A 12,623-nucleotide genomic window follows, 5' to 3' on the forward strand; every position below is an offset into this window, starting at 1 on the left:
AAATGAAAATGGAAGGGTGGAAAGAGGACCGACACCCCATGGAAGTGTGAGCTGTGTGATGTAGCCGTGTCTAACTCCAGGACGAAACTGCTTTTCGGAGTGGCATGACTGAAAAAAATTTAACTTGTTTATTGTAAATATTTTTGAAAATGCTTTTTTTCCCCCAATGTTATATATTTTTTTCCCCACATCAGTCTTCTCAATTTGTGTATATAAATGTGTGTTCAAGAAGCTTGATTGTGTGTACATAGTTTTCATCAGGCGATGGGCCGCAATACCTAAACTCATAAAGAGATGGCCTCTAAACACTTTTTGTGTTAGATGGTATATATTTTTTCACTGTTCTTCACTGTTTGGTCTGCTGTATATAACCTGTTTTGACTAGAGCATGTATAAAGGCAAAAAATGCCTATGGCTATACCTGTTGTTTATGTTGAATTGTCAAATATAAGACTATTTATTCTAAATTTTTTTGGTTGAATGTTCATCCTAACATGTTGAATAAATATTACAAAGTTTCAAAACGGTTCGTTACGCATGTTTGGTTGTCAATTGGACTAGAATATTAAAAATTTTGACAAAACGATTTTGGAATTTTTGGTCTTTTTGGGTCCAAAATGATGATTTATAATTGGTCAGTGAAGGAAACAACAATTTGGACATGAAGTTCAAGGTGTCACAAAAAAAGGGACCAAACCAGGCCATCGTAAACAATTCTTTCTTTGAAATATAAAGGCAACTTCAAAGGCATGCAAAATCAGACAAAATAGGCCCAGACCTTAAAGGGTTAACCGATAAAACACTGGCATCATATGACTGTCTAAGACCAAATGATCCACCATGAAGCTTTGAAACAATTGGCTGCAATGCCTCATTACCTAAATAAGCTTCATTTGGCTATCCCTCCTCCCTTGGGGGAGACAGTCAACCTCTGCTGCCACTTGCTGTCAACTCTGTTGTCGTCCAACATGCCTCCTGGCATGCATTGCAGCACTGCAGCTGTAAATAACAATCAAAATTAATTATCTGAGGTAATTATTTCTTCAGTTACTCTTCCAGTTGTTTTATTAATTGTAAGCTATGGTATTTGGTAACACTTTATTTGACAGTGGCCCCATAAAATTGTCATAAGACTATCATAATTATGAAATGACACTTCCATTTACATTAATAAATGCTAATGACAGATGTCATTTTGTGGCATACTGCATATTATCTTACTTTTGAATGGATGTAAAAGATTCAAGCTGGACATAAAGGGAGTTAGTGACATAATTTGCCGGATGATACTTCATGACGTCTGTCATTCGCATTCATTAATGCCCATGATAGTGTCATGTCATAATTATGACAGTCTTATGACGCTGCTGTCAAATAAAGTGTTACCTGCTAACCCAAATAAATCAACAAATAAGCCGCACTGGACTATAAACCGCAGGATTCAAAATGAGGGAAAAAGTAGTGTCTTATAGTCCGAAAATTACAGTAAACAGGATGCTTTACCTCAAGTGTGGTTTCTTTAACTTCAAAGACTAAAGAAGAACAGGTTTGTCGCTGAGAAACCTATTCAAATATTCAAGAGCTCTTTTAAAAAATAACACACTTGATATCACTGTATTATTATTTTTAATACTTTTGCAATGACTTTTGGCTAAATGGCATATTGACAAATAATGATACATTAATCATAAACCTCTTTTTGGCGCATTTGAAAATTAAGTTAAACAACTTTTTAGGACTACTTACAAATGGCAAAGCATGTAAAAAAAAAAATTATGTGCAATGTATAAAATATTTAAGTAATTTGTATATCGCCGTTTCCCTTTGACGTTAAATTGTGGTGTTTTGTATTTATAAATAAAGGCTATTGGAAAAAATCATGACATCACAAAGCACGGAAGTAGTGAAACGACCAATCAGAACTCAAGTTGAGCAAAACTAATTCTGATTGGTGTGTTGTTTTGGAAACGTAACATTGCCCCCTTCTATTAGCCCACCCTCTCGTAACGTGTCACAACCGGATAATGAGTATTTCTCCAGAGAAAACGTTCAAATAAACATGGAATAAGACAGGCACAAGATTTTACAGAAGGAGAGGTCATAATGGAGGTAAGAAGAATAAAGTATTTAGCTTAATTTCATTTACCTAACGTTTTTAAACGTCAATATCTCTACTTTCTTGCAGCATAACGTTTCTAACGTAACTGTGAGTGTCAAAACATTTTTATTTTCTCACTTCAGCAGAACATTCAGAACGTCCCAATTGACATTCAGACCAGCAAACTTTTAGGTAAGTCTGTAAAGATTATGTTGTTTACGTCGAACCTCATATTTTAGTCCAGTTCAATCTAAGTAAATGCAGAAATAAGTATCCAATGTGGTGATGCTTTCACCAACCATAGGAAAGTAGAGCGGTGTGAATTCTTGCGAGCTCACTGCCAAACAAAACTTAACTATAAAGTATGTACTGTGTCCTTAAGTAGTGCTGAATACACATCTTAATTGTACCATCTGCCATTTGTTGAGACCACAACTGGTATAGGTATAAATGAGCATGTTTTATCTACAGTAAATATTTCCAGATCAATTGGATGATTTCTGATAACGTGTTTGTTTAGACTGGCTGACAGATCGGCGTCACTGCAATCTCAAATGGCAGAATGCTGTTCAAGGGATCAGAGAGAAAATCAACTCCGCCATGCAGGATATGCCAGAGAACGAGGAGATCAAGCAGCTCCTCTCAGGTTCCTGTAGGTGTCCATCCACCTACGGTTTCATGTAGTGCTGCAACGATTAATCGATTAACTCGAGTATTCGATCAGAAAGTAATATTCTAATGAAATGTTATTGCTTCGAGTATTCGTTTAATTAAAGTGGCGTTGTAATGGTTTATTTTTAAAGGGTTTGCATTTAGTTTTATTGATTAGAGTGGATACACTGCCCTCTGGTCTGCCTCATTTCACATGGCTGAATCAAACTGCTCCCGGTTAAGACCAACGTAAGCTAAGTTTTTGTTTGAGCTAATGTTTTTTATGCATTCATGATTTAGTTTCAAGTCATATTTAGCCATTTTTTTGTGGGATTATGTGTCTGAACCATTTGTTAAGAACATTGTAAAAAAAAAAAAAAAAAAAAGTTAGCATTTTATAGCATTTAAGCTAGCGAACTTCTGCTACGTAAGTTAGCCAGCTGTTCTTTTGTTGTACATCGATCCTCATTCCTCATTGTTAATTTTTTTTTTTTTACCGTTTGAGGCTTAGCTCAGGAATTTTAATTTTTCATGTTCCTTATCCGATTACTCAAATTATTTTGAACTAAATAGTTCATCGATTAATCGACTGCTAAAATAATCGATAGCTGCAACCCTAGTTTTATGGAGTCTCCGAATTTGACATTTATTTGTCGTATATAATTGGTGGTGGATGGCTTGTGTTGCATTTGGGGAAGGGATGGGCACACAGATATCTTGTTTGGTTTGGACATGGGGGGGGGGGGGGGGGTGAAATACAAGTGCTGTTGGAGTGAACCTAACTTAATTCACTCCACAACAGGCTGCAGTTTGGCAAAAATATGTGTTTGTACTTTGTAAAATTAGATCCTAATTGACCCTTTACGTGCAGACATCCATTACTTCCACTGTTTGAGAATTGTGGAGATCCTGAAGGGAACGGAAGAGTCATCCAAGAATATTTTTGGCAAATATTCCTCGCAAAGGATGAAGGTAAAAACCCCTAAAAGCTGCTTCTGCCTTTTTGTATGTGAGGTCACTTCAAAAGTTTAGTAACTGTTTAATGTGTGCTTGCAGGACTGGAATGAGATTGTCAATTTGTACCAGGCAGATAATGCCTATTTGGGTTGGTGCAAATTATTTAAAACAGAAAAAATCTTAAAATTAACAGAAAAGATGCAGCAGTTGTTTTTTTGTGTATATGTGTTTATGACAGGTGAGTTAGCCAGCCTGCTAAGTCGCAACGTTAGCTACGAAGGTCCGGCAATGAGGAAGCAGCTGGCCAAAGCCAAGCAGCTGCAACAGGAGATGAGCCGGCGGGAGGTGGAGTGCCAAAGCTCGGCCGCCAAACTACGGGAGCACTACTATACTTCCTGTAAACAGTACGGCATCAAGGTGAGTTCACCTTGTACTATACAAGCTTTCCTTATTGTCACCATGATGTGTCTTATCCAGGGTGACAACGTTCCTCGTGAGCTTCAGGGTCTGGTCAAAGATCTCCCTGATGTTCTTGACAAAGTGGGCACGGATGCCGCCAGACTTGAAGAGAAAATCCAACTTTACGCTGCTTTCACCAACTTTGTATGCGAGTGGTGAGCATACAACCATAAAAAACAAGAATGCGCATTTCTTGTCCATGAGCTCAGGAGTATTTGTCTGCAGGTCGGAACCAGTTCTTCCTATGTTGACTTTCGCACAGAAGAGAGGGAACGCCACCTTCTACGAGTGGCGGACCGGGAATGTACCCACAGTGGTGGAAAGGCCGCAGGTGGAGGAGACACCTGAGGAAGCGCCGGTTGAAGACACGGTACGTACGGCATGACATGTCACAGTGTATACAGAGATACGACAAGGTCTTGGCAGTCAAGCTTTTGCGGCAAATTCTGAGGGTTTTATGCTACCGGAGTTTACTTTTTTTTTTTTTTTTTTCAAACCTTAGAGCTTCAGGTAATGGTATCAAGAAGGAAAAGGTGTTTGATGTGCCTTTGTGACTGACGTTTTGTCAAATACCAATAAGGTATATCATTTATTATTTAAAACAAATATTATGAATATGAACTAAATGGTAACTAAAAAGGCAAAAATAGAAAAAGTAACAAATTTGTGAAAATATTTCATTCATTCATTTTCCATGCTGCTTTTCCACATGAGGGTCGCGGAGGAGCTAGAGCCTAACCCAGCTAACTACGGGCAGTAGGCGGGGCACACCCTGAATTGGTCGCAGAGCACAATGAGACGTACAACTGTTCGCGCACTCACTCATACCTACGGACGTGTTCAATCAGCCTACCACGCATGTGAGGGTAAACCAGAGTGCCCGGAGAAAACCCACGCAGGCACGGGGCAGAACAAACTCCACACAGGAAGGCCAGAGCCCGGAATTGAACCCTTGATCTCAGAACCGTGTTAACCTCTCAGCCACCATGCCCTTACGAAAATATCAACGAGCTAAGTTATCGTCAAGTAGTACTGTACAATTGCTGTCAGTGATACACATACCCCCTCTGGTGGTACGTGAATGAATTACTGCCCAAGCACACCAGTTAAAAACTGAACTGGATCTTATTCTATAGGAGCAAAATTTCCATTTATTTTCCATGCACAACTCATAGAATAATTTAAGTACCATAGTGTTTTTTTTTTCTTTCTTCTTCTTATATAAATAAGCGAAGCACTAACATGCAAACTCCATAATGTCACAACAGTTCATTCATTCATTTACCTCATAATAATGTTAGGGATACTTACCATTAATAACACCTCTGTCAACTACCTTACTATTTTATCATTAGTCATAAAGGTGGTTCCTGAAGAGGAAGTATTTGTTTTTGCTAACATATAAATAAAAGCTGTCAGTTGCATTACTATTTCAATGTTGTTCATAATGGTGGTTCTCAGAGAAGTATTTATTTGCTCTTGGTAAAACGTTTGACAGCCACTAAACAAGTAAAACAGACATTAGTAGCAGTGGTGGATGCTGATCTTTAAATGAGGGGAAGAGGAAAATGTGTCTGCTGTGAGTGCTTTGTGTTTCTGTAGGGAAAGAAACTAGAGTGCCAGAAGTCTCCAAACACAAGCAGCTACAATAGAAAAAAAACACCAGAAATAGTAGCTCAACTTTTGGCTAGTCAGAGGACTGTGAAACTTTGCGAATTAATAAAAAGCAAGCCGAATCGTAACCAGGGATAAGAAGCTAATTCTGAACAAAGGTTGAGCGCGTTGTAGCTAAGGCTGGGCGATTTGACAAAAATTGTTATCACAATAAACATTTTCTTATCAGTCAATATCGTTGTTTATCACGATATTTTTTCTTTCAAATTTGAAGTCTGTTTTTTTCCACTGAAAACCAGATGCTGGTTTAACCAATCTTGAATGTCAGAACAAAGATGCATCATGCATGGTGACAAACTACTACACAACATTTCACAAATATGAGGAACGTTGCACAAAATTAAAAGTTAACAAAATGTTGAACATTTGAACACAAAATCTGAGGTAGACCTGCAAATTGATGCAATCAAAAAAAATTAAAGAAGTATAAATATTTTATTATAAATTATTTTATTTTATTATAAAATATTTTATTATAAATGATTTTAATTTCCACTCAGCAACATGTTAAAACCTTTTATGCATGAAGTCTTAGAGTGTCTGACAATGTCAACAAAATAAAAAGACAAGAGAAAATTTTTAGTTTAAAAAATGTGACGGACAAACAAACCAGAAAAATCCGGTGACGAAAATAAGTATTTGAACTGCTATAATAATTATTATTATTAATAATTATTAAACCTGCTATTTTGCAAGTCCTCCCACTTAGAAATTAGAAATCATGGAGGAGTCTGAAATTTTCATTGAAGGTGCATGCTCACTGTGAGAGAATCTAAAAAGAAAAATCCAGAAATTACAATGTGTGATTTTTTAACGATTTATTTGTGTGACACAGCTGCAAATAAGCATTTGAACACCTGAGAAAACGAATGTTAATATTTGGTACAGTAGCCTTTGTTTGCAATTACAGAGGTCAAACGTTTCCTGTAGTTTTTCACCAGGTTCTCACACAAGGCAAAGGGATCTTGGCCCACCCATCAGTCAGGTTTCTGGGCTGTCGCTGAGAAACACGGAGTCTGCGCTCCCTCCAAAGGTTATCTATTGGGGTTTAGGTCTGGAGACCAGCTAGGCCATGCTAGAACCTTGTTGAGCTTTTTACGGAGCCACTCCTTGGTTTTCCTGGCTGTTTGCTTCGGGTCGTTGTCATTTTAGAAGACCCAGGCACGACCTGTCTTCAATGATCTGACTGAAGGAAGGAGGTTGTACCTCAAAATCTCACAATACAGGGCCCCAGTCATCATCTCTTTAATACAGTGCACTCATCCTGTCTCATTCGCAGAATAACACCCCCAAAGCACAATGCTACCACCCCCATGCTTCACATTAGGGAGGGTGTTCTTGAGAGAGTACTCATCATTCTTCTTCCTCTAAACACGGTTAGTGTAATTATAACCAAAAAGTTCTATTTTACTCTCACCTGATCACAAAACTTGCTCCCATGACTCCACTGCATCATCTAAATAGTCATAGGCACACTTAAGACGGGCCTTGACATGTGCTGGTTTAAGCAGGGGAAACTTCCATGTCATGCATGATTTCAAACCATGACATCTAGTGTATTACCAACCGTAATCTTGGAAACGGTGGTCCCAGCTCTTTTCAGCTCATTGACCAATTCCTGTCGTGTACAGGGTGACCCAAAAAGATGCGTACCCATGAAAATTTCAATTGTGACTTTGATTAAAAAGCTATTTATTTCAAATTACAACCACACATTATTCAGTTTATGGAAGACCATTCACCAGAGTTTCAGCTATTTCTGTCAATTTTTAGTCAATTTATGGCTTTCCCAAGATGTGTTCCAAATGTCCACCATTCCGTTGCAAGCAAACCTGTACTCGTCTGACAAAGTTGTCAATCACTTTTACACACTCCTCTTTCGGGATGGCTCTTATTTTTGCTGTGAAGGCAGTTTTCAGTTCCTCAATTGTTTGTGGATTTCCCTGGTATACATTGTCTTTGAGGAAACCCCACAGATAAAAATCTGGGGGGTTAAGATCTGGTGAGTGCGGGGCCCATTCCACATCGCATCTTCTGCTTATGAGTCTCTCTTCGAACCTCTGCCTCAACCAAGCAATGGTTTCGTTGGCTGTATGAGGTGGTGCCCCGTCTTGCTGAAACCATTGTGAAGCTCTCACAACCCTTCCCAACCCGAAAGAGGAGTGTGTAAAAGTGATTGACAACTTTGTCAGACGAGTACAGGTTTGCTTGCAACGGAATGGTGGACATTTGGAACACATCTTGGGAAAGCCATAAATTGACTAAAAATTGACAGAAATAGCTGAAACTCTGGTGAATGGTCTTCCATAAACTGAATAATGTGTGGTTGTAATTTGAAATAAATAGCTTTTTAATCAAAGTCACAATTGAAATTTTCATGGGTACGCATCTTTTTGGGTCACCCTGTAGTTCTGGGCTGATTCCTCACTTTTCTTAGGATCATTGAGACCCCACCAGGTGATATCTTACATGGAGCTCCACTCCGATTGAGATTGACAGTCATGTTTAGCTTCTTCCATTTTCTAATTGTTGCTCCAATAGTGGACCTTTTTTTTTTCACCAAGCTGCTTGACAATTGCTCCGTAGCGCTTTCCAGCTTTGTGGAGGTGAACAATTTTGTCTCTGGTGTTTTTGGACCGCTCTTTAGTCTTGACCATGTTACAAGTTTAAGCCGTACTGATTTTCTGGACAGATGTCTTTATGCCACCATCGACCTCAAACAAGTGCATCTGATTTAGAATAATCCATGAAGTGGAGGTGGACTTTTAATAGGCAGACTAATAGGTCTTTCAGGGTCAGAATTCTAGCTGATAGGTGTTCAAATATGTATTTGCAGCTGTATCACACAAATAAATTGCTAAAAAAATTCTGGATTTTTCTTGTTAGGTTATCTCTCACACGGTGGACATGCACCCACGATGAAAATTTCAGACTCCTCCATGATTTTTAAGTGGAAGAACTTGCAAAATAGCAGGGTGTTCAAATACTTGTTTTCTTCACTGTAAGTGTCCACAGTAGAAAGCTCGATCGTTTATGTCGCTTTAGTGCCCTTCAGTGGTCGGGTGGTGTTATTACAGTTTAAATCTTAACGCCTTTTTTCGAACATTTTTTTTTTTTCTGTTGACAAGAATTATATGACGATAGTTATTGTTATCATTCAATCGCCCAGGGTTAGTTGTAGTGCATATTTAGTCAATGACGTGTTCAAACAACAGTATACTAGTCCTTCTAAAAAAATTAGCATATTGTGATAAAGTTCGTTATTTTCTGTAATGTACTGATAAACATTAGACTTTCATGTGTTTTAGATTCATTACACACAACTGAAGTAGTTCAAGCCTTTTATTGCTTTAATATTGATGATTTTGGCAAAAAAGTCTAGAAAAAACAAAAATCCCGATCTAAAAAAATTAGCATATTTCATCCGACCAATACAAAAAAGTGTTTTTCAATACAAAAAAAGTCAACCTTCAATTAATTATATCAGCTATGCACTCAATACTTGGTCGGGAATACTTTTGCAGAAATGACTGCTTCAATGCGGCATGGCATTGAGGCAGTAAGCCTGAAAGTCTAATGTTTATCAGTACATTACCGAAAACAATGAACTTCATCGCAATATGCTAATTTTTTGAGAAGGACTAGTACATTTGATCACTTTTTTTTTTTTGACATTTTGGGGAAATCTAAGCTTCCTTGCAGTAATACGTGGTTCAGCTGTTTGTGTTAAGCGACGCATTTGTCGCTCTGATTATAAATATAGGTGAAGAAGGAAAGTTTCACTTGTGTTTTTATTTTTGTTATTTAGATTGACTGGGGAGACTTTGGCACCCAGGAGTCCAGCTCTGAAATCACGGTGGAGGACGGAATTGACTGGGGCATTAGTGTGGAGCCCAGCTCAGAGGTCTGATCCACTAGAATTTTGAGAATAATTTTATACTGCTTTTCACAAGAAGACTCTGTAACAAAGGAAAATGTTGAAAACGTGATTTACTTAAGTCCTATATTCTTCACTTCTGCCAACAGGATGGCGGCAGCGGTACAATCGACTGGGGAGACGGCGACCCCGCTCCCGTTGAGATTGAGGTTGTGCAAGCAAGCACAGACTGTGAGTGAGGTTCCATGCGTACCAGTTGGACAGCTTCAGAATTTTTGTTTGTTAAAGATGAGGCTCATCATTGTAGGTCTTGAAGGTGTGGCGAGAGGCGACGATGCATTGAACTTGCTGGAAAACGCCAAGTCACGTGGACAGTTCATCGATGAACTCATGGAGGTAACGTTTTGTAACAAGTTATATTGATTGTTTTTTGTAGCTTTTTTTTTTGTCTATTCTTTGCCTGCTACAAAACGGCATCCTATTTCCCATCCCCGCGCAGCTGGAAACGTTCCTCAGCCAGCGCCTCACCGAAATGGGCCAAGAGAGCGACGTGGTGGCCATGAGTCAGTTCCAGTCGGCACCGCGCGTCATTCAAATCCAGAGCAGCGAGCATGTCCGCGAAATGCTCTCGGATGTTCAGGACATGCTGGGCCGGCTCACGTCTCTCCGGATGCAGCACCTCTTCATGATCCTCGCTTCACCGCGGTATGCTGACATTACACACACTGAAAAACATTGGACTTAAAAAAAGGGGGATAGCATCCATTTAACCAAACCAAAACTAAATAAATGCTTGCGAGCAGGTACGTGGAGCGCGTGACAGAAGTGTTGAGGCAGAAAATGAAGCAGGCCGACATTCTGGAGGTGAAGGCCGTGAGCATGGTGGAGAAAAGGCGAGAAGCCCTGGAGGAACAGTCGAGGCTCGAGCCTCAGATCGACCTGTTGGCAGAACGTACACAGGACCTGAAAAAATTGGTAATTTTCAGCATTAATGCACAATTCCTACAGCACCATGCATCCTTAAATTCAATTCTGACAGATTGAAGGGGACATTTCCAAGCGCTACAACAACCGGCCAGTCAACCTGATGGGCGTCATCATATAATTTACCAGGACAAAATAAAATTTTATTTCATTTCATCAGTCTTTTCCAGTGTGTTCTGTCAAACCCGAAACTGGCAGTCTAACTTAGATCTGTCCATCCAATTTTGGGAACAACTATTTTTCTGTCATCTGTCCTATATTTGACACACTTTTCTCAAAACTGATTGATTGCAAACATGCACATTAGCATTGTTTCTCAACTTTTAATGACCAAAGATACATGTTTCGAATTAAAAACATCTCATTGCATGCTGGACAAACATTTTTTTTTTTTAGCTAAAAATGGATTAAACATTTTCATGCATAATTATGTTGTCTTTTTTCTTTCATTCACCCTTAATGGGTAATAATTTAACTCATTGACTTGCGTTGATGGCACTACAGTGTAGACGTCCAATCCATCCTTTCTTTACCCCTTCCAGTCAAAATGATTGGATGTCTAGCGCTGTCAGTGGCACTCAAACAAACGCATTCGCAGCCAATTTAAATGACATGGATAATCTCCATCAATGGAATGCAATGAGTTAGTACTATGGAGAATAAAATTTAAGTATTAAGCAGGCATGTGCCGATATGAGATTCTGACGGTATGATAACCTTAAGCAAAAATAGCACGGTTTCACGGTATCACAGTATTGCAATTACAGCTCTAAAATGTGTTACTTTGAGATATCTGGGTTTAAAAAAAAAAAAACTTTTCAATTGAACAGGATTTTCATTTTTCAAAACATATTAGCAAATTGGAACATAAGTATATTGTTAGGTGAGCGTAAACCAACAGCCACAGCTCAACATTATTACCATCAGAACAAAAATAATTGAATTATTTTCCATAAAAAGCATGTGTGTATGCGTTGTATCATGTTTACATCATACATTTTTTCCACCACCTGCACTAATATTGTTGGAATCCATGATGATTTCTCTCACAATATGCCGTGCGTCCGTCTAGCGGGAAGACAAACAGCGGTGCTGTCATAAATCGTCATATTTAGAGCATGTCGTCAGATGTAGAAACAAAGGGCCAGTCAAATTTTACATCGGATGTCGTAAAGATCGTGTGTCAAAGCAATCGTATGTCGAGGTACCGCTGTATATGGCAGAAAACACAGACAAGTCTGAAAAAGCAGTTTCAGCCATAAAAAGAAGCTCAGTAATTACATTTATTATTCGAAATGTCTATCATTTTTAGCTTAGAATCATTAATTAATGTCTAATATTTAGTTTTTTAAAAACTAACGACTTTAAAATATTATTCACTGGCATATTTTAAACTTTTAAAGAAATTACGTCACAATGAAAAAATGGTGTCTGTAAAAAGGTCACGGATATCTACCTCATAACTATCGCTTAATTGTATTTTTTTGTTACCGTCGCATTTTTTCCAATATTTTAGATGTTAATAATCGATCCAAACAAAGAAAAATTGAAATAATAATAATAATTTAAAAAAAAACGCTTAAAAGGGTAAATACATGAAAAAGAAAATCTTGACCATTCCTCGATGTCTGCAATTTCTGCATCGCGACCCTTGTTATATGACCATGTTTCACCCATAAAATCCGGCTGTGACCATTCACAGCTGTGTCGTCACACTGTGATACATGCTACATGGAGTTTTTGGGTCGAAAAAGGGTATGTGCGCAATAATATCTCATTAAAATTGTGGCGTCTTTAATTATACTCTCACCTCCAGTTAGGATTTTGCTGTTTAAAAAAAAAAAATTATTATATTTTAAAATTTTTCTTCCCCAGAAAATCGAGATTGTAAGCTTTCCAATGATGTATCACACATGCATATAG

The 12,623-nt window shown here is 38.3% G+C and overlaps 1 protein-coding gene across 2 annotated transcripts; it reads left to right on the top strand.

Moving 5' to 3' along the window:
• Positions 1-1,943: 1,943 nt before the first annotated feature.
• Positions 1,944-10,856, top strand: cdk5rap3 (CDK5 regulatory subunit associated protein 3). 2 transcript variants are annotated; one of them, XM_057825186.1, is made up of 14 exons: positions 1,944-2,109; positions 2,242-2,290; positions 2,619-2,750; positions 3,621-3,721; positions 3,806-3,854; positions 3,945-4,123; positions 4,184-4,320; positions 4,391-4,535; positions 9,648-9,743; positions 9,866-9,947; positions 10,024-10,112; positions 10,216-10,421; positions 10,520-10,691; positions 10,756-10,856. In XM_057825186.1, exons 1-14 carry the CDS (start codon positions 2,104-2,106, stop codon positions 10,819-10,821), a joined length of 1,509 nt encoding a protein of 502 aa, XP_057681169.1. In that variant the 5' UTR covers positions 1,944-2,103; the 3' UTR covers positions 10,822-10,856. The 2 variants fall into 2 exon arrangements, with proteins under 2 accessions (XP_057681169.1, XP_057681170.1); XM_057825187.1 differs by having other exon boundaries at positions 1,992-2,109; positions 2,245-2,290.
• Positions 10,857-12,623: the final 1,767 nt, after the last annotated feature.

Source organism: Corythoichthys intestinalis, chromosome 21 (genome assembly GCF_030265065.1).
Source record: "Corythoichthys intestinalis isolate RoL2023-P3 chromosome 21, ASM3026506v1, whole genome shotgun sequence".
In the NCBI taxonomy this organism is placed as follows: domain Eukaryota; kingdom Metazoa; phylum Chordata; class Actinopteri; order Syngnathiformes; family Syngnathidae; genus Corythoichthys; species Corythoichthys intestinalis.